This window comes from Canis lupus, chromosome 7, assembly GCF_003254725.2.
Source record: "Canis lupus dingo isolate Sandy chromosome 7, ASM325472v2, whole genome shotgun sequence".
Lineage (NCBI taxonomy): Eukaryota > Metazoa > Chordata > Mammalia > Carnivora > Canidae > Canis > Canis lupus.
The window spans coordinates 66,130,897-66,154,307 of record NC_064249.1 but is presented as its reverse complement, the minus strand read 5'-3'; the positions used below and the strand labels follow the sequence as shown (position 1 = coordinate 66,154,307).

Here is a 23,411-nt window from a genome sequence, read left to right as displayed (position 1 = left end):
TATTTATACGGTTGTGCATCCATTCCCACATTTCATTATCCCCCAAAAGAAATCCATCCCCTTAGCTATCAAACTCCAATCTCCCCTTATTTGCCTCTAACCCTTGACAACCACCAATCTACTTTTTGTTGATTTAAATTTGCCTATCCTAGACATTTTGTATAAATGGAAACAATATGTGGTCCTTTGGGACTGACTGCTTTGACTTAGCATTATATTTTCTTTCTTTTTTTTTTTTTAAGATTTTATTTATTTATTCATGAGAGACACAGAGAGAGAGGCAGACACACAGGCAGAGGGAGAAGCAGGCTCCATGCTGGGAGCCCGATGTGGGACTCAATCCTGGGTCTCCAGGATCAGGCCCTGGGCTGCAGGCGGCTCTAAACCGCTGAGCCACCTGGGCTGCCCAGCATTATATTTTCAAGGTTAATCAAAGTGTAGCATGTGTCAATACTCCATTTATTTTTTTCCCTGCCCCAGTACTTCCCATGGTACAAATATGCCACATTTTCTTTGTCAGTTGACAAACATTTTGGTTATATCTGTTTTTGGCTGTTATGAGTAATAACTACTGTGGATATTCATGTACAAGTTTCTGTGAACATGTTTGCAGCTTTCTTGTGTATACACCTAAGAGTGGAATTACTGGATTATGTGATGACTATGTTTAAGATTTTGAGAAACTGCTAGACTATTTTCAAAGTGGTTATAACATTTGATGTTTCCATCAACAGTGTATAAAATGTATAAAGGTTCCAATTTTCACAGCATCACCAACAATTATCTTTGAATAATACTTTTAATTATTTTAAATATTAATATTTTTATTCTGTGTTGCCATAACAGTAGGAAGCACAATATTCATATTGTGCCAAATTAAAGATACTAAACTACCTATTGGCTTTGCATGGCAATTTTTCTCTCCGATCACTGCTACATTTTAAAACATGACAATCATTAAAATCACTGTAGGACAGCATTTCCACCTGCATAAAATGAGGCTCAGGAAAATTAAACATCAAATAGCTTTTTACCTACATCTACCCCAGGACTAGTCTGGTGAGGAACAACCGCACTAGGTTGGCCTGTCCCTGAGAGAGGACATGAGAAGACATCCAATAAATATCTTGATGACTGAAATAGAATTTCAACAAGCTATACGCTTTCAGAAACAAAGCCTGCTTATGAGCTCTTGTTCCAAATCACTCCCATAATCTCATAATAATTATCTACTGGCTGTTTACTCTAAACTGTCTTCATAGTGACAGAGCTGGCCAGTTGAGGGAGAGAGCTGTCCCTGAGCCTTCCACTCTGGGGGACCTCTCAGGTTAATTTGATTCATCTGAAGAAAATCAGCCTTTCTCTCCACAACAAGGAAACGTTTTCATTCTAGAAGCCAAAATAACCAAAAGAAGGCAACTGACAAGGATTTCCAAACCTAGAGCTTGCGTTTTTTGTCTTGATCTGAAGGCAATTAATGGTCATTTAGCAACTATTACCCCACCACCACCACCCCCAGCAAAAGCCTAAGTCAGGGAGGAGATTTCACAATTTCAGTGAAGATACAGGCGTTTCCAATTAACAAGAGTCACACATCTGCTTGTCAGACTGATATATAGCCCTGCATAATCTGAATCTGGGCTCTATTCTGTGGTTTTAAGATGTGAGCCAGGGTCTGGCATTTGTATAATTTCCCCATAACTGCCCAATTAAAGCATTTATAATTGTTTTTGTTTCTTCTTGCTGGAAGTAATGTACGTCATCTGAGGGATTTTGGCTAATATGAATCTCAATGTGCTTGTAGATTAAAGGAACCAATAAGCTTTCAGGGGAAACCTTATTAACTTTCTCCAAAGAAACAACCAATGAGATGCTTACATACAAAAATTTATTATAATGAATTGGCTCACACAATTATGGAGCCTGGTAAGTCCTATGATCAGCCTCCTGCAAGCCGGATACCTAAGAAAGTCGGTGTTGTACTTATATTCTGAGTCCAAAGACCTGAGAACCACTGGTGTGAGCCTAAGAACTGGGAGAGTGATGGTGTAAGTTCTAGTCTGAGGACAGAAGACCTATATGCAGCTCAATCAGAAAGCAAATTCAGCCTTCCTCCACCTTCTAATCAGGCCCTTAATGACTTGATGTCCACCCAAATTGGGCAGAGCAATCCCTCTCCTCAGTTGCTAATCTCATCCCAAAACACCTTCATAGACACACCCATAAATAATGCTCAACCAAATATCTAGGTATCCTGTGACCCAGTCAAATTGATGCATAAAATTAACCACCAAAGAGACCGATTGTTTACATCTTCTGTCTTGATCAACTCCTCTCACTTGCATATCTACTTACTAGTCACCTTCACCTCTGATCTAGTTTCTCCCACCCACTAAACTGCAATCTTCCCTTTCAAGAGTGTATCTTCTATGTATATTTACCCTTTTTTTGTGTAACATTGACAGTCTCTGTGTGTGTAGATGTTTTGTTGGCAACCAACTTAGAAAAAGCAAACATTCTGCTGAGAACATACTGTATTTCAATGAGAAGCATGTTTATTTAGGCCAAGGTCTTTCTGGATCATTATTTATTTTGGATTTATTGTGGATTATATTTCAGTAAGAAATAATATGCTTGAGTTTCCTAGTCATACTTTTATAATAGGTTCCTAATCTTTACTAAATATTATCATAAAATGACAACCCTCAGGGAACATCCATGGAAATTTTAACCTAAAAATTATCTTTCATATCAGGGCAACGTGTCTTTCTCTTTTCACATTCCTGCCTAAGCCCATGAAATAGAATAGAGCCTATAAAATACTGAAGGTCAAAGAGACTTGGTCATTTTGTGTACCTCACTTTCCAAGGAATCCTGATCTTCTCCAGGGGCATCTGCTGAAAGGCAGACATAGAGGTGAGGTACTCGACATTGTGTGGCTTTCTTTTTTGTGTAAGATCCACAAATTGGGTAAATGTGTTCTGTGCATTCAATTATTTGCATAAACCTGTCCTAAAGTGTGCATTGAAGGAAGAGAGGCATTCCAGTTTATCTTCCAATCCAAACTATGTTCTTTGATCTAGTTTACCGTGATAAAACTGATAATCTAACTCCACTTGTCTTAATCAATTTGATTCAAAACCCAGAGGTAGTTGATTGGCACTTTGAGACCCCAAAACATCGAATTATATAGATAGGATCCTAATAAATAAAATTGATCACAAATTCCTGATGCAAAAATGTGATATACATCTGTCTATGTGTTCCTGCTTTATTTAAAGATGGACTGAGGTTAACTATGAGCCAGAACATGGAAAATACAAAACTTTGGAGACCTCAGGTTAAATGGGTTCCAGAGCATACACTGCTAGTCACTTACCCAATATCCATTCTTTGCTCTTACCAACAGAACCCAATTTTGTTAGAAATATGTTTAGGGGGCACCCCCGGTGGCGCAGTGGTTTAGCGCCGTCTGCAGCCCGGGGTCTGATCCTGGAGACCCAGGATCGAGTCCCGCGTCAGGCTCCCTGTATGGAGCCCGCTTCTCCCTCTGCCTGTGTCTCTGCCTCTCAGTCTCTCTCTCTCTCTGAATAAATAAATTAAAAAAAAAAAAAAGAAAATAAAAGAAATATGTTTAGGGCAGCCCCGGTGGTGCAGCGGTTTAGCGCCGCCTGCAGCCTGGGGTGTGATCCTGGAGATCTGGATGGAGTCCCACATCAGGCTTCCCGCATGGAGCCTGCTTCTCCCTCTGCCTGTGTCTCTGCCTCTCTCTCTCGCTCTCTCTGAATAAATAATCTTTAAAAAAAATAGAAATATGTTTAGCATTAAAAGCTTTATTTACCTGCCCATCTTTATCTGGCCTTCCTCCCTGAATTACAGATGAAAGGACTAGAAATGTAGCAGCTATCTTATCGGTGAGGAAAAGTCCAAGAAATCTAGGCCCTGACATTCTTGATGTGTTAAGCTAATGTCAGCAACCATCTTTCTCTGAAATTTTGTTCTGCAAGAAAAGACTATTCCTTTTTGTTCTTTTTTTTTTTCATCATTAAAGTACTTTTAATATCAAAATGATTCCTCCATTGTATAAAATGAGATCAATTTGTACTTGACATCCAGCTTATACAAAGTGCTTAGCAAAGCACCTGGTAAGTGGTCAGTGAATATACTGCACTAGTTAAAAACAAAAGTCCATGGGGTGCCTGGGTGGTTCAGTTGTTAAGCGTCTGACTCTTGGTTTCAGCTCAGGTCATGATCTTAGAGTCACGAGATCAAGCTCCACATTGGGTTCATGTACAGCAGGAAGTCTGCTTGGGACTCTCTCTCTGCCCCTTCCCCTCACCAACCCCATGTGTGCTCTCTCTCTCAATTAAATAAATCTTTAAAAAAGAAAAGAAAAGAAAAATCAAGTCAAATAAAAAATCCATACCATGGCCTCTGAGGCCCTACTTGATGGGCCTCTGACTTCCTCCTCTCAGGATCTTAGCCCACTACACTCCATTCATAATGCCCTCTTTCTGCTCCTGGGACATAACCAAGCCTGTTGATACATCAGGGTCTTCACACTTACTGTCCTCTCTGCCTGCAGTCCTTTCTTCCCCGATGTTCGAAGAGTTGGCTCCTTCTTGACATTCAGATCTCAGCTCAAATGTACTTCCTTAGAGAGGGCGTGCTTTGAGCTAATAGATATATAGAGAATTCAGCACCCAGCCATGAATACACACTCTTTAGAGGTGCATAAGGAACATTTACAAAAGTAGACATGAACTGCTTTAACAATCAGTATGATACAGACTAGGTTCTCTCCTTTTTGTTCTTTTAAATACTTATTTATTAGAGAGAGAGAGAGAGCATGAGCAGGAGAGGCAGAGGGAGATGGAGAGAGAATCTCAAGTAGACTCCACACTGAGTGAGGAGCCCATTGCAGGTCTCAACCTCAGGACCCTGAGATCACAACCTGAGCTGAAACCAAGAGTCAGATGTTTAATTACCTGAGCCACCCAGGAGCCCCAAGGAAAAAAATATTTCTTTACAATAAACCAGTAGGCTAGTTTTTCTATTCTCTGTTGCTAAATGTCAACAGGTTCTTTTTATTATTTTTATTTTTATTATTTTTTTAAAGATTTTAATTTATTTATTCATGAGATACATAGAGAGAGAGAGGCAGAGGCACAGGCAGATGGAGAAGCAGGCTCCATGCAGGGAGCCCCACATGGGACTCGATTCTGGGTCTCCAGGATCACGCCCTGGGCTTAAGGTGACGCTAAACCACTGAGCCACCCGAGCTGCCCAACAGGTTCTTTTTATGTTTTTTTTTTTTTCTTAGGATTTTATTTTTTTAAGATTTTATTTATTTATTCATAAGAGAGAGAGAGAGAGAGGCAGAAATATAGGCAGAGGGAGAAGCAGGCTCCTCACAGGGAGCCAGATGTGGGACCTGATCCCTAGACCCTGGGATTACACCCTGAGCCAAAGGCAAATGCTCAACCACTGAGCCACCCAGGTGTCCCAAGATTTTATTTTTAATTAAAATGTAAAATTTTATTTTTATAATCTCTATAACCCAACATGGGATGCAAACTTAAAACCCGGAGATCAAGAGTCACATGTTCTGGGCTGCCTGGGTGGCTCAGTGGTTTAGCACCTCCTTCAGCCCAGGGTGTGATCCTGGAGACCTGGGATTGAGTCCCACATTGGGCTCCCTGCATGGAGCCTGCTTCTCCCTCTGCCTGTGTCTCTGCCTCTCTCTCTCTCTGTGTCTCTATGAATAAATAAATAAAATTTAAAAAAAGAGTCACATGTTCTTTTTTTTTTTAAGGATTTTATTTATTTATTTATTTATTTGAGAGAGAGAACGCACAAAAGAGGTAGCTATAGAGGGAGAGTGAGAAGCAGGCTCCCCGCTGAGGAGGGAGTCCAATGTGGGGCTTGATGCAGGACCCAGGGATCATGACATGAGCTGAATGAAGATGCTCAACTGACTGAGACACCCAGAATATGCCCCCAGAGTCGCATATTCTGACTAAGCCAGCCAGGTACCCTAATGGGTTTAATAAGAAAGAGCACTTAAATTCTGTGCTATAATATTATTCTTGCCCATCTTTTTTTTTTTTTTTAAGATTTTATTTATTTACTCATGAGAGACACACAGGGAGGCAGAGACATAGGCAGAGGGAGAAGCAGGCTCCCTGCAATGAGTCTGATGCGGGACTTGATCCTGGGACTCTGGGATCACGACCTGAGTCAAAGGCAAACACTCAGCCACTGAGCCACCCACGTGTCCCTATTCCTGCACATCTTGTTTGTTCAACTGCCTTGATAGGGCAAGATGAAACATTAACAGTGACTCTACGTACTATGAAAGCTTTAAGTCAAGGTTGGCAAGCCTTCATGTATGTGTCAAAAAGCACACAAGCTTATAGCAGAATAAACAGGTTGTGACAATGCATCCCCTATGCTTTGAGAAGTGAAGCACCTATAAAAACAAGGGATGTGCTTGATACCCGCTTGCTCAACAGTTTTTAGTGTATTACTGCACTGACAGTTCTCAACAGGATTTTGAAATGGTTTGGTAGATGATGATTAATTATATTTGCCCTAGAATGGGTGCCCACTAGTGGAATTATGTGCCACTTTCATTATGGCTCTACCTTTCAAACATAAGCAAAATAGAACGGTACATTGAACCCCCATAGAGTTATTACCCACCTTCAACAGTTATCAACTTCTGGACAAATTTGTTTCATCTGTGCTATCACCCATCTCCCCACCTTTACCCCCACCATTACCCACTGAATTTTTTTGGAGCAAATCTGAGGTATTTGATCTAGAAATGTTTCCATATGTATTCTGAACAATAAGGGCTATTTTAAAAATATATAATCACAGTATCATTCTCATTAAAAAAAAACTATCAAATATCTGAGCAGTGTTCAATTTCTCCAATTGCCTCATAAATGATATATTTGCAGTTGGTTATTATTTTCTTACTTCATTTTTTTTCTGTAGTTTATAAAGTCTCCTGGGATGGAGCCCCACATTGGGCTCCCTGCTCAGCGGGGAGCCTGCTTCTTCCTCACCCTCTGTATGCCTGCTCTCCTGCTTGTGCTTGATCTCTCTATCAAAAAAAATAAATAAAACCTTAAAAGAAGGAAAAGAAAGAAGAAAGAAAGAGGAAGAAAGAAAGAGAAGAAAGAAAGAAAGAAAGAAAGAAAGAAAGAAAGAAAGAAAGAAGAAAGAAAGAAAGAAAGAAAGAAAGAAAGAAAGAAAGAAAGAAAGAAAGAAAGAAAGAGCCTCCTGACTTCATTTTGCTGTTTGCACCCCCAAGTGGTCTTTTAACAAGTTTCTTTGTCGAGTTTCCTGTTTTCAATCCAGTTGGATTGGTCTACATGAAGTTTAATTTTTTGCTAAAAATACTTCATAAGTGGTACTCATATTCATTTTCATTCTCGTGTTCTTTCTTAAAGCAATGTAACAATGATTTTTGAAAAAGTCCCAGAGCCAGTCTCTGAGTTGGAATACTGGCTCTGGGCAGCTGGGGTGGCTCAGCGGTTTAGTGCCGCCTGCAGCCCAGGGCGTGATCCTGGGGACCCGGGATCGAGTCCGACGTCGGGCTCCCTGCATGGAGTCTGCTTCTCTCTCTGCCTGTGCCTCTGCCTCTCTCTCTGTGTATCTCTCATGATTAAATAAATAAAATCTTAAAAAAAAAAAAAAAGGAATACTGGCTCTGCCCTTGAATGTTTGAGGGACCTTGGAAAATGTACCTAAGTTTTGTTTCCTCATCCATCAAACTGGAAAGATGTGTGGAGAGGATTAAAATAACAAATACATGTAAAGCACTTTGAATATTGTTTGGCATAATGTGAGATGTCAATAAAAGTTATTATAGGCAGCCCGGGTGGCTCAGTGGTTTAGCGCCTGCCTTTGGCCCAGGGCGAGATCCTGGAGTCCCGGGATGGAGTCCCACATCGGGCTCCCTGCATGGAGCCTGCTTCTCCCTCTGTCTGTGTCTCTGCCTCTATCTCTCTCTCCGTGTGTGTGTCATAAATAAATAAAATCTTTTAAAAAAAAGTTATTATAAATTTCTTTTTATAAATTGACATCCAGAAAGGATAATAAATATTAATTTTTGGAATATTAATACTTCAATCACAGTAATAATTAAAAATATCTTAAACATTTTATAGCACTTTTCTAGTTAATAAACAATTTCATGTACTTGATATAATTTGATGCTCATAACAATCCTCAGTGGTGGCATGGCATATTGTGCCCATTTTTAGATGCCTAAAGTAAACTTCAGAGAGGTTTATCTCTCAATATCTTTTTTGTAGGTTTCACAGCTCCTAAGTTAAAGGGACAGATCTTCCATCCGGTTTCACATTCCAAAATTAGGAATTTTTTTTTAACACTATCATACTGTTTGGAGAAAAATAATATGCTATTCTAATAGATTGACTCCAGTAATTAATTGATGGATCCTTTTTGCTGCATATTTGGCCATGATGGAGAGGTTTTAGTAACTGTGAAATCATATGACACTTCTTCAAAATACCCAGCTTTCCTAACATGGCTGAAGAATGTTAGGAACACGGTAGTTCCGCCAGCTGTCACCTTTGAGTGAGCAATTTTGGATTCTAAACAGACACATCTAACTTTTTACTCTTGGAGTTGGTTGCAGGTCAGCTACTCTGAAGTTTCTTTGGAGGTCTTTGGGATGGGGGCACCTCCTGTGCTCTCTGTCTCACTCCCAAAGAGTCAGGTAAGATGAAAGCCTGGGGAAATATTTCAACTAGAGATGTATAGAAGATGTAGGCATTGCTTTTGTCTACATCAGATTCTCTTAGAAGAGCATGTCTTTTTTTTTTTTTTTTAATATTTTAAGAGACACAGAGAGAGGCAGAGACACAGGCAGAGGGAGAAGCAGGGTCCATGAAGGGAGCCTGATGTAGAACTTGATCGGGATTCCAGGATCATGCCCTGGGCCAAAGGCACAGCCCAACCGCCGAGCCACCCACGTGTCCCAGAAGAGCATGTCTTAATTAGAGTAAAGAAGAATTGGAGTAGAAAGTCTAAAGAACTAAATATGAATAGAAATGATAAATTATCTACCATCAACTTCCTAATGGTTTCAGCTCAAGGTTTGGGGACATGGAGACCTTTCTAAAAGCCAAGATTTCCAACTCCACTGGCTGGATGCCTTGTAAGTGGCTCAAAACATGTAAGTGCAAAATATTCTAACATTTCAGCCGAGACCTAATTCCCTTTCCTTCAATAGTTTCCCTTTGGTTCAAGCAAATGCATGGGTTCCAAATACTCTTCAATTTGGGCAAAAGATATGACTTATAATGTAATAAACCTAAAAATCATATTCATTAATTCATAAATCAGGGAACCATTTTGTCCTGCCCTTACTTTCTGGTGATTGATTTTCTCTAGTTAATAGTGTTGATGAAAACCATGATTACAGATAGGCAATGGAGAAGCGAACTATGGGTACATTAAACATACCTATAATATTAACTCATACCCATCAACTAGTTTTGTCTTCTTCCTGCTGACATGGCTTGAAATTAGATGTAAGAGAAGATATATATTAATTTTCAAATGCTGTCTAAAATCTGCCCTGGTTATGTTTTATGACTGGTATCAACCACATCTACCTTTCAATTTAGGTTGCTAATTTTTTCTTAATTTTATTTTTAGTAGTAGAGTAAGAGGAAGGACAAATGGGGAACTAATGAGAAACTACAACAAATGAATTTCTGCCTCCTGAGAGATTCACTAAATTTTGTCCTCAGGGTTCTCCAATGGTATGCATCCTCCCCTGTCACTCTGAGGAACTAGAATTTCATTTACATTGCCCTCCTTCTTTGTACCAAGGAAGCTGAACAAAGTCACCCAGAGGTCATTGAGACATGAAGTTGAGATTGAATATCACCTCTGCAAAATTCAAGTCTGATGAATAATTAACTTAGGTAAGTTGGAAGAATACAATTTTTATAGAAGGGAAATGATTTAAATGGATTTGTCTTTAATTTGCTTTCTCCCCTTTTTCTGTAACTTAGTTTACACATTCCTTCCGGAATCCCTTTGCTTCCATCTATACCCCTCAGAAAATATTATCTTTCCTTTAAGGTCTCATTATCTTCTCTGTGAAGCTCCTCCTAATCCTTGTTCCCATCATCATAATATTTTTTCTCTTTTATATCCCTGGAGCACTTTGTTCATCTGCTATAATATTTATCAAAACCTACCTTGAGGAGCATCTGGGTGGCTCAGTTTGGCGTTGGACTCTTGGTTTCCGCTCAGGTCATGATCTCAGGTCATGGGGTCCAGCCTCTCATGGGGCTCCATGCTCAGTGGGGATTCTGCTTCTCTCCCTCGCTCTCTGTCCTTCCCCCCTCCCCCATGCACAACGTTCTCTTTCTCTCTCATAGAGAAATCTTCAACAATGTAAAACAAAGCCTACTTTGATTTCACCATTTGCAAATTAATGTGTATAGATGTGTCTGACTTCACCATTATCATGGTTCTCGGTGTCCATCACAGCCTGATACTACATTCTGCACATACGTGAAACTCAATAAATGTCTGTTAAGTTTAAATGATTGCTAATTGTATCTTCTTGGATAGTATGAGACTGGATATATCAATAAAAATTTTGTAAACCTGGAAGCTTTTAGACAAATGGGAATTTCAGAAAGGGAAGGGACAGGAAACCCCTGGGATAGCTATAGTGAAGTACAGAAAGTTTGTGAAGAGAGAAAAATAAGCTCTATTACTATAGCTTTATTCATCATAACCAAGATTTGAAAACAGCCCAGATATCTTTCAACTAATGTTGTGGGAGTTTTTGTTTTTGTTTTTTAAAGATTTTATTTATTTATTCATCACACACACACACAGGGGGAGAGAGAGAGAGAGAGAGAGAGAGAGGCAGAGACACAGGCAGAGGGAGAAGCAGTCTCCATGCAGGGAGCCTGACGTGGGACTCGATTCCAGAACTCAGGGATCATGCCCTGGGCCAAAGGCGGCACTAAACCGCTGAGCCACCCAGGCTGCCCTCTTTCAACTAATGAATGGATGAACAAAGGGTGGTATATATTTATGATGGAATACTAGTCAGATAAAAAGGAATGAATTCCTGAGTTAAGAACTATAGATGAATTTTAAATGCATTTTTTAAAAAAGATTTTATTGGGATCCCTGGGTGGCGCAGCGGTTTGGCGCCTGCCTTTGGCCCAGGGCGTGATCCTGGAGACCCGGGATCGAATCCCACGTCGGGCTCCCTGCATGGAGCCTGCTTCTCCCTCTGCCTGTGTCTCTGCCTCTCTCTCTCTCTCTCTGTGTGTGTGACTATCATAAATAAATAAAAAAAAATTTAAAAAAAAATAAAAAAGATTTTATTTATTCATGAGAGACAGAAAGAGAGGCAGAGGCACAGGCAGAGGGAGAAGCAGGCTCCCTGCAGGAAGCCCAATGTGGGACTCGATCCCAGGACCTGGGGATCAAATCCCTGAGCTGAAGGCAGATGTTCAACTGCTGAGCCACCCAGGAATCCCATTAAATGCATTTTGTTAAGAGAAAGCAGCTAGACCCAAAAGGTTTACACAATACATAATCTCATTTATATAACACTCTGAAAAAGGCAAGACTAGAGAGAGGAAAATAGATCAGAGTTTGTGGGGGAGAAAGGAATGATTTTCTACAACTATTTATCAAGGCAGAATTAGATGAGTGATGGAAAGATCCCATATAGAACTGTGGTGGTGGACCCACCACTCTATGTATTTGTTAAAACTCATGAAACTGCCACAAAGGGTAAACTTCATATAAATTTTTAAAAATCTACTAGGAAAAAGAAAAAAAAGAAGAAAAATCTACTAGGATGTGGAGAGGAGGATGAAATGCACATGATGATAAATTTAACTGTATTACAAATGAGTCACATAACCACACTGAAAGGAGTTAAGTAACTGAAAAACTCTTTTGAATGGATATTGTAACACCTTTTTGTAAAGACAAAAAGAGCATTATACGAACAAATGTACTCTACTTAGTAAATTGGTTTGTCACGAGGTATAGTATAGGATTTCTGAAACTATAATCTATTTGTATGATTCAACAAATTAATAAATAAATATATTATAGATAATCAGAGACATGTATCTCACTGGGAAAAAAGAGTTCTAGATAAAGAGGGGGAAGCTAGAATTAATTCTGTGTTGCTAAACTGGAGTCAGAGGTATCAGTATGGACTCTTGTTTATTTAAAGATGATAGATACGTTTAGATGTACATGTATTTGCATTATATATTAATTTTTTCCTAACTCCATTGAGAGAGGCTACAAGAGTGGGGTCCTAGTAGCAAAGAGCATATCTAGCATCTAGGTCTTAGTTTTTAAATGCTATTCTTTAAATAAAAGAACCAGGACTCCTTGGTGAATTATTAATTCCACGGCTAGAGTAGTGAAAATACAAGATGAGCCTAGAGCATACTGGTCAAATTATTGCTTTTCACCATTTTTAAAATAATTCCCACATTTAGGTAGTTGAACGATAGAGCCAGAAAACGTATCTCTTTGTTACAGTATTACTTAGTACAGTATATCACAGTTCAATAATTCATAGCTTTAAAATGCATATGAGGGCAGCCCCGGTGGCGCAGTGGTTTAGTGCCGCCTGCAGCCTGGGGTGTGATCCTGGAGACCCGGGATCGAGTCCCACGTCGGGCTCCCTGCATGGAGCCTGCTTCTCCCTCTGCCTGTGTCTCTGTCTCTCTCTCTCTCTCTCTCTGTGTCTCTATGAATAAATAAAAAAATCTTTAAAAATAAAAAATAAAATGCATATAAAAGCAGAAAACATCATTTTTATCATCATAAAGCCCTTGAATATATAAATGCCAGTTTGTTTAGAGAAAAAACTTAAAAGCAAAACAATAAAATCAACTACATGCAATGATTCTTAACTGCATGGAGTATCATTGCTAGTGTCAATTTTGTATTGTAGGAGAAGACATATCAGTATCTACTGATGTATTAGCTTCTTTTCAGAAAACATTAGGTCCAAAATATTGTCTTGTGAGAACTGGAGTTGAAATAGCATATTTCCTAAGTATTCTTTATCACCTGACTTGGCAAATTGTCCTCGCTGATTCCAAATTAAGTTCTAAAAAGTTGAATGCTTACCTTGTGACCAAGGCTTTGTGAGGTTCAGAGTAGCTGTGAAATTTTACAAATTACCATTTTGACTGTAAAGTCAGTAGGGGAAACAGGCTGCTTTAACAGATATTATGATGTGGAGAGTGGTTGCAAAAATCTCTCCTCTCCCCACTCTCGATTTGCATCTGAAATCTATTCCATCAGACTCAGGGCCTGGTTCAAGTATTAGGTATTATTAATTAGTAATTAATAGGCAGACTCTATGCTGGCCCCAGGAGATAGAATAGAGAGCAAAAAAGGTATGTTTCCTGTCTTCCCTATATTTATAGATTGCCGGGGGAGAGCCAATAAGAAGCTATTAAAACTAAATGTGACAACTGCCATAGACAATAGTGACTTCTTCAACTTTCAGTAACCTCCAGAATTCCAGTCTTTCAAACTGTAGGTTACAAACCATTAGTGGATCTTAAAAGTGCATTTCTATAGTAATTTTTAAAAAGTAATAACAAAATTTATGCACAAAAGCAGAGAGAATGATACAGTGAGCCCCATACACCCATACCACAGATTTAAGAATAAGATTTTAGTTTTATTTTATATTTTAATGTTTTTATTTGAGAGAGAGAGAGAAAGAGCATGAGGGGGTGGTAGGAACAGAGGGAGGGGGAGAAGCAGACTCTCTGCTGAGCAGGGAGCCTGATGCTATGCAGGGTTCATGCGGGGTTCTATCCCAGACTCCAGGATCATGACCCGAGCCAAAGGCAGGTGCTTAACCAACTGAGCCACATAGGCACCCCAAGATCTTCATTTTATTTATTTTTTTAAAATTCATTTTATTTATTTATTTGAGAGAAAGTGACAGAGAGCATGAGCACGGAGGGAAGCAGATGGGAAGGGAGAGGCAGACTTCCCCACTGAGCAGGGAGCCTGACATGAGGCTCAATCCCAGGACCCCAGACGCTTAATTGACTGAGCTACCCAGGCACCCCCAATACTTTCATTTTATTTTTTTTAAAGATTTTATTTATTCATGATAGACATGGAGAGAGAGAGAGGCAGAGACACAGGCAGAGGGAGAAGCAGACTCCATGCTGGGAGCCCGATGTGGGACTCGATCCCGGGTCTCCAGGATCACGCCCTGGGCCAAAGGCAGGCGCTAAAGCCCTGAGCCACCCAGGGATCCCAATACTTTCATTTTATTTTATTTTATTTTATTTTATTTTATTTTATTTTATTTTATTTATTTTATTTTATTTTATTTTATTTTATTTTATTTTTTTATTTAAAGATTTTATTTATTTGTTCATAGACACAGAGAAAGAGAGGCAGAGACACAGACAGAGGGAGAAGCAGGCTCCATGCAGGGAGCCCGATGTGGGACTCGATCCTGGGTCTCCAGGATCACACCCCAAGCTGCAGGTGGCGCCAAACCGCTGCACCACCAGGGCTGCCCCCAATACTTTCATTTTAAAAACGAAAATGAGAGCGGTGCTTGGCTGGCTCAACTGATAGGGCATGTGACTTTCGATCTCAGGGTTATGAGTTCAAGCCCCATGTTGGGTGTGGAGCCTACTTTAAAAAAAATTAAAAAGAAAGAAAAAGGAAAATAGGATAGTTAAAAGAGTAAAATAGACCAGATAAGAACAATGGGCTACAAAATAGGAGTATATTATGCTATGAATATCACACATAGTAAGAGAAACTCTTGTTCCATAAAATGTATATGCGTGTTTACTGAATTTAATATATAAAAAACATATATGACTCTGTCAAAAAGCAAAAAAGGAAAGCCCCAGTATCCATTTCTATTCCTATTGTGAATAGTTTGGTGATGACAATAAGCAACAGAAACATGAGGACTTAGAAAAAATTTACATATATAGAAACTTTTTTTTATACATAAACTTTTTTTGGCTGGCTTACAAGGTAGTATTTGCATGCTTATACTGCTGTCACTCAACTAATGTTGACTAAGGACCTATTTTGTTTCAGGAAATATGCTAAATCTGTGCATTATAGAAATGATTAAAACATAGCCCTTCTTTCTCAGAGCTTGCTAGTGTTTGGAGACACAGCTGGGGAGAATAGTCTATCTTCATGTAAAACAATCACACTTGAAAATCCTCATCTCATTATAACTTACACAACCACATGCCTCTATAGCTGTATTCAATTTTTTTATACTATGAGATCATATCATACATATGAATCAACAGATTGTTTTTCATTAAATAATATATCAGAAGCGTCTTTAAAAATAAGTACATAGTGTTATCTCATTCTTCTCAATGGTTATATAAGTGTGAATGTCATAATTTACTTATTTCCCACTAAACCAATTGTTATCCTAAATGTCTAGGCTGCAACAAACCTACGTCTTTTTTTTAAAGATTTTTATTTACTCATGAGAGACACACACACACACAGAGAGAGAGAGAGAGAGAGAGAGAGAGGCAGAAACAAGGCAGAGGGAGAAGCAGGCTCCTGTAGGGAGCTCAATGTGGGACTTGATCCCAGGACCCTGGGATCACGCCCTGAGCTGGAGGCAGATGCTCAACCGTTGAGCCACCCAGGTGTCCCCAAACCTATGTCTTTACACACTCTTGCTGGTTTTTCTATAGGATAGTCTTCAAAATGGGATTTCTAGATGTTTATTCTTGTCTTTTAATGCCATAAATTTTTTTCATTCCAAAATTTGCTCATTTACGTAACTTACCATTTGAATAACTGTTTCCCCATACTATCACCAACACTATATATTATTAATCCTATATGTTATTAAACTTATAATCTCATGGTCACCATTCCCTTTGTTTTTAAATTTTGTACTTCCTAAACTACTAGTGAGATTGTCCACCTTTTTATAAATTTATTGGCTATTATTCTGTGAGTGTACTTTGTATATCCCTGCCCATTCTTCTATCAGATGTTTCATTACCAATTTTTAAGAGTTTCATTACCAATTTTTAAGAGCCAAAGGGCTTTTGGGGATACTAACCTACTGTAGTATAGCAAATGGTTTTCTCTGTCATTTTTATTCTAATATTGTTCACAGTGGTTTTGTAGAACTGAAGTTTTCATCTCTATATAATCATATCTGTCACTTCTCTTTTGAAAATATTTTACTTATTTATTTGAGAGAGAGAGAACATGGCCACAGAGGGAGAGGGAGAGGAAGAAGCAGACTCCCTGCCAGGCAGAGAGCCTGACTTGACCTCAGTCCCAGGACCCTGAGATCATGACCTGAGCTGAAGGCAGAGCCTGACTGAGCCACCCAGGCTCTCCTTTGTCACTTCTTTCTATGCGGGTTCTCACTTTCATATTTTGCTTCAGATGCACCTCCCCACTCTAAAATTTTTCCCATGTTTTCATCTAGTGCTTTTATGGATTTAAAAAATGTTTCTCTCTTTAACCTAGCTGGAATCAATTTTTGTATGTAGAGGGACGTGAAGCACTACCTCTCCCCCTGTAGCCCTCACCAATGAGTAAACAGTTTTCTTGATACAATTTTTGTTTACAATTTAGAAGGTAAGTCTGAAAGGCAGGATCAGCTCCACATGAACCATACAGGCTGAAAGTAATTATTACTATTGAATCAGTATATATGCTGTCCAGACAAACAAAGCTCTGGTATCATCAGTGCTATCATTCTAGACACAGTTATAAGGGAGTTTACAAGCACATTATTAGGAACTCTCACAAAGTGGCACTTTTAGTTAACAATTTTGTGTTAATATGTTTTGTACATGATTCTCTTAATGTGATAACTGGGCAAAAATGTACATATTTTATAAACAGGTGGAAATAGTAAAAAGAAAAAAAAATAAGGGGGAAAGAGGTTGAATGACATGGAAGCTACCACTCTCGGCTGGCCAGTCCAACAACCATTGGCAATCCCTTCTCCTTTGCTTGCCTACACGACAAAAGAAAAAGTTTACAAACTTGATTTCCCAGCCTCCTCAACCAGGGTGCCCATATGGCCCAGTTCCAGCCAATGCATATAAGCACATGTCTTAGATATGTCTGGCCCCACTCCTTTCCCCTTTTCCACAAACCTGACGTCAGAGCTGCAAAAGACATCCTGTGTCTAGGAGATAACTAGCTACCCTGCTAAGTGGAGTGGAAACAGAAAAATCCTGAGTCTTTGATGACATTGGAAACCCCTACACCAGTCCTGGCCTGCCTGGAGACTTTTTATCATGCAAGATAATTAAATATTGTAATTCCCAAGTCATTGTTAGGTTTCCTGAAGCTGAAAGTATTTTTAATTGGTACAAGTGATGTGAACCCTATATTCTGGAAACAGTGAAACAAAACATTTTAATATTTCTTACTAATGCACTCATGAAATTATCATAGATTAATTTCTAGGGATTACTTTTTTATAAAGACTCAAAAAGAAACAATTTAAAATGATAGAATTTATTTTAATATATTGATATATATGTATGCACATATACTATTTTAAAAATAAGCATGTAAACTATAATTGTTATAAAACATAAAACAGCCTTAATTTAATATTATCAGAGTAGTAATATTATCAGAGTATCAGCATGTATAGACATCAGTCTAATATTGTTGATTTGCTTTTTAAAGTTAGGATACATAAAAGGTTTAGTGCATTGTATTTTATCTTATTTCAGTTTTCATATTCTCGTCATTAGGTATAAATACCCTTAGGAATGTGCCAACTTACAACTTACATTCAAATAACCAAAATCTCTTAACAGTTATTAAAGTACCATTAAGTCACCTAAAATGAGTAATCTAAAAAAATACTAGCCTAAATTAAAACCCTGAGGAATTAAAATCTTTTTACACAATAGTTTTGGTTAAGTGCAATTCCATGTCTGACTACTTTAAGGTCATACTTGGTAAGGCATAGTAAAAATAAAATCTACATGAGTTACAATCTAAATCTATATTTCATTTCTTGCTACAAAGTTGTTTTGTTTCCCCCAAAAAAGTAGTTTTTGCATGTCATTCTGGACCTCTTCACCACCTGCTGGCTCATCTGTTTTATATACATACAATAGTTAAGATTTGGGCACTAAGCTGAGCTGCCTTTATGTGATGGTTCAGACAAAATGCACCTAAAGAATTACATGTTAGAGAGTTCATGTCCATGCTCCACCATGGCCTGTACAAACTGCTTGAAGACTCGATCCATGTAAGTGGACTGACGTGGCCAGATTCCCTCCAGAAAACCAATATGGCCTCCATAAGAAGTAAGGACCAATGCAACATTAGGGTTTTGCTTGGCAGTTTCAATTGGAATAGCTTGGGGTAAAAAAAGATGAGAGAGGAAAGGGTAAAGAAAAATACGTAATTATTACCAGTTTCCATTACGGCAAATACACACTTTTAGCATTTCCCATCGTTACAAACTGAAACACCATGACTTAAATAAATATTTGTAATGACTATGGCTAATAGAATAGGTCTAATTTGTATCAACCATTTATATTCTTATAACAGGTCATGGATACAGCTAGGTACTGAACCATTATTTTTAGAAGAATCAATCCAAGTGTTTACTCAAAACATAAAAGTATGAAAAGGCCCAGTCTTGTTTTGAAACAATAAAGTAATTCAAGGTATGGTGAATCCTTACATTATGCTGTAAGATCCTCACTTAGGTATTACATCAGGAAAACAACAACTCATCACCTTCATGAGAACTATAAATTCATTATGGATGAATTTGATTTATTTTATATGAAGTTAGATTCCTGAGGGGCCAGTTGTTGGCCATCTTAAGGATTCAAAGTTATACAATGATTTTTTTAAAATATTGATTGATTGATTGATTGATTGGGGGCGGGGAGAGAGAGAGAGAGAGAATGAACAGAGGGGAGGGGTAGAAGAAGCAGGCTTCCTGATGAGCAGGGAGCCTGATGTGGAGCTCAAAGCTAGGACCCTGAGATCATGACCTGAGCTGAAGGTAGACACTCAACCAACTGAGCCACCCCAACACCCCTATACAATAATTTATATAGTAAAAACATATATAGCAAAAAAGAGTGCAATGAAATACTTCGTTTTGAAAATACAGTTGCTATATTTAAATAATTCACTAGTAATGACAATCTTCATATATGCTACAAAAATCTATCCCTTTTTTTTTTTTATGATAGTCACACAGAGAGAGAGAGAGAGAGGCAAAGACACAGGCAGAGGGAGAAGCAGGCTCCATGCACCTGGGAGCCCCACGTGGGATTCGATCCCGGGTCTCCAGGATCACGCCCTGGGCCAAAGGCAGGCGCCAAAACGCTGCACCACCCAGGGATCCCTATCCCTTTTTTTTTTTTTTTTTCTATCCCTTTTTTTAAAAGATTTTATTTACTTATTCACGAGACACACACACACACACACACAGAGGCAGAGACACAGGCAGAGGGAGAAGCAGGTTCCACGCAGGGAGCCTGATGTGGGACTCGATCCTGGGACTCCAGTATCACGCCCTGGGCCGAAGGCAGGCGCCAAACAAGCTGAGCCACCCAGGCATCTCTACAAAATCTGTCCTGAGTAATAACTTCACTCTAAAGGATGTGAATTGAAGTTGTTTTATTTTTATTTTTTCTCCCATGCTTAGAGTTCACAGTGAAAATGTTTTGATTTAAGATCTATAATGAATCACAACCTGGCATGAGAACTGTTTTAATTTCAGATACTGCTAAAGCTTATCTCCTTAATTAAGTTAAGGTGGTTGTTGCAGTATTTTAGACCATTAGGTCTTGGGCAGAGTCTTAAGGGTAAATGAGCTAATTAAAGGTAAGATCTCCGTACCCCACACCCTTCTAATGAAGGAAAGGAAGCTGACACAGCTCCTCTCACAGTTCTCTAGGAGAACGAAGACCCTTATAAGATGGAGCTGCTGCTGTGCGCAAATTGCTGGTTCTAACGATGTACTCAGTTTGACCCCTCACAATGCTCCCTGAAGAATAAACTTCAAGATCCTAAATCAAGGCTCAGCAACCCAAGCCCTTGCCCAAATGGGTCCTGCACTCACATCCTTAGCCAATGCCACCTAAAGAAGAGTATCTCTTATCTTGGGATAAGGCATGTGAGCTCAAGGGGAGGGGCGGGTGAAATGACATATTATTTTTGCTATTCCTTTTTCACCTTACATTAAAGGCTTTGACTTAGAATGCTTCATTTGCCTCTGATTGAATTATTATGAGTCCAAATTTCACACTCTGGATACACTCAGGAATTTCTAACACTGATACTTACAGTTCTATCAGAAGAACAAAGACTGTGCCACGTTGGAGTCACGTGAAAGATGCTGGCTGCCTGTGCTCTCAGAATGCAGACAATTGCCTACTATTTCAATGTGGCAAGACTATCTTAAGGACTTGGGAAAGAACAGGGAATAATGAGTTTAAATTTCAACCAAGGGGGCAGGTTAAAATGCTGAGAAATTTTGGTTGGTAAAAAAAGGGCCTGTGAAATATTAAAAAAAAGAGAAACACTACACTTTCTTAATCCAATGAAAATAGGCTAAATAACCACCACATAATTCAACGAATACTAAATTTCAGTTTCAGTTCTTGATTTGTGGTGAAAGGCCAAAAAGTTCCAGCCATCTAAAGTCACTTGCGTTTATCATAAATCACACAATAAAATGATAGGTGATTTTTATTTTTATATACTTTGGGGGATTTTCTGAACTATTGATAATGCATATATGTTGTGTTTGTAGTCAGATTAACTCTTTTTTTTTTAAATGAAGTACTTGGGGAAAATGTTTTTAAAGTATTTGGGGGGAATAAGAAGAAACTTTATAAAAGCTTTGTGGGGGTACTGGGTGGCTCCATTGGTGGAGGATGAGTGTCTGCCTTCAGCTCAGGTTGTGATCTCAGGGTCCTGGGATCAAGCCCTGCTGTCATGTCAAGTGCTCCCTGCTCAGCGGGGAGTCTGCTTCTCCCTCTCTCTTTCCCTCTGCTGCTCCCCGCTGCTCATGTTCTCTCTCAAATAAATAAATAAAATCTTTTTTAAAAAAAAAAGCTTTTTGAAATTTCATTAGATAAAGAATTAGAGGTCAAGTCTGCTGATCCTCATGATGAATTCTTATCATCTTATGTTGCTTTGATGTATGAACACATGTGTATATATCTTTGCCACCAAATTCCGTATTTCTTTTTTTTTTTTTAATTTTTTTTTTTTTTTTTTTTTAATGATAGTCACAGAGAGAGAGAGAGAGAGGCAGAGACACAGGCAGAGGGAGAAGCAGGCTCCATGCACCGGGAGCCCGATGTGGGATTCGATCCCGGGTCTCCAGGATCGCGCCCTGGGCCAAAGGCAGGCGCCAAACCGCTGCGCCACCCAGGGATCCCCAAATTCCGTATTTCTTAAATTACGAGAGCAAGGAAGTTAATTTGGGCATAATTTCCTTTTATACAGTATCCAGGGAAAAGCAGACTGTTTCCCTTCAAATGTGACCAGATGTGCTTACACTCATTGAGACAGTCAAGGACATCATGTTTATAAAGTCTCAAGTTTTCTTTCAGGTTAAAAGAGGAGAAAAGTTCCAAAGCCTTCTGCTTAAGAATCTCAGAAGACGGGATCCCTGGGTGGCGCAGCGGTTTAGCGCCTGCCTTTGGCCCAGGGCGCGATCCTGGAGACCCGGGATCGAATCCCACGTCGGGCTCCCGGTGCATGGAGCCTGCTTCTCCCTCTGCCTGTGTCTCTGCCTCTCTCTCTCTCTCTCTGTGTGACTATCATAAATAAATTTAAAAAATTAAAAAAAAAAAAGAATCTGAGACGAAAAGGCAAATGATGACAGTGAACTTATGAGGCAAGGATATTGCAACATAATTTGTCCAAAGAACAGTGTATTTGATAAGAAGGAAAGGTTATAAAAAATGAGAACAAGTGAAATATTCAAAGTCATAATTCACTCAAAACCTCTTAAAATGAACCAGATAAGGGTCTGTGAAAGCATTTAAAATTATCTCAGACATTTAGATACTAAATTATCAGTATCTATTTTTTTCTATTGCAGTGGAAAACATTTTATATGACATTTTACTTCTCAGTATTGTATGTTCTTAAAAAGAACAGTATTTTAAAATGGCTACTTCATATCAAGATGTATAGAAATATGTTAATTTTACCATGACTTGGTGAGAAAACATCATCCACAGAATTCAGACACAACACTGGGATTCCTACTGACTTCAGCCTACGATTGGGGCTGGCATCAGTATAATAATCATCAATTGTTTGGTACCCAAACATGACTGAAGTGAATCGCTTATCAAACTCTCTGATGGATTTAGCCTGAAAAATAAAAACAGATTATCTCCATCCTTGGAATTGAAAGAAGAAATCAAAATTTTACATAAATTTTCTCTCCTACCTTCATAACATGATCCATGTCTATTTGTTTTACAAACATGTGCCGGTGCCTGCAGCAAAAGAATTTCAAAGGTAAAAAATTAAGATAAAAAAAACCGAAGGTCATTGCTATCTCAATCATACCTAAAGTACATCATAATAAATAACTGAACAGTCTAACACAGGGCACAAAGTTGGCACTCAATAAATATTTACTTAATCAGATTAGCAGAAGTACATTGATATTTTTCCTCAAGACAATTTTTTTTTTTCTCAAGACAATTTTTAAAAGTACTTTTTTTTTATTTTTTTTTTATTTTTTATTTTTTTATTTTTTTTAATAGTTTCTTTTTTTTTTTTTTTACATTTTTTATTTTTTTTTTAATTTATTTATGATAGGCACACAGTGAGAGAGAGAGAGGCAGAGACACAGGCAGAGGGAGAAGCAGGCTCCATGCACCGGGAGCCCGATGTGGGATTCGATCCCGGGTCTCCAGGATCGCGCCCTGGGCCAAAGGCAGGCGCCAAACCGCTGCGCCACCCAGGGATCCCAAGTACTTTTTTTTTTAGAGAGAGAAAGAGAGGGCTGGGGGGGAAGAGGAAGAGGGAGAGAGAGACTCCTAAGCAGGTTCCACACCAAGCAAGGAGGTTAACATGGGACTCGATCTCACATCCTTGACCATGACCTGAGCTGAAATCAAGAGTTGGATACTTAACCGACTGAGCCACCCAAGTGCCCCCAAAGTACTTTCTTAAAAAATTGAAGGCCACTGATCTATATTTATTTTTATTTTTTAAAATATTTTATTTATTTATTCATGAGAGACAGAGAGAGAGAGAGAGAGAGAGGCAGAGACACAGGCAGAGGGAGAAGCAGGCTCCACACAAAGAGCCCGATGTGGGAC

General features: G+C 38.8%; 1 protein-coding gene across 1 annotated transcript in view; it reads right to left on the bottom strand.

Annotated features, from left to right (window-relative positions):
• Positions 1–17,567: 17,567 nt before the first annotated feature.
• The window catches only part of ABHD3 (abhydrolase domain containing 3, phospholipase), a 51,818-nt gene continuing 45,974 nt past the window's right edge, over positions 17,568–23,411 (bottom strand). The window contains exons 8-10 of the mRNA XM_025429678.2: positions 22,529–22,577; positions 22,284–22,449; positions 17,568–18,444 (exon numbers count right to left, since the gene is read on the bottom strand). Coding sequence (XP_025285463.1) covers positions 18,266–18,444; positions 22,284–22,449; positions 22,529–22,577 — 394 coding nt within the window. The 3' untranslated portion in view covers positions 17,568–18,265. The remainder of the gene's footprint in view (positions 18,445–22,283; positions 22,450–22,528; positions 22,578–23,411) is intronic.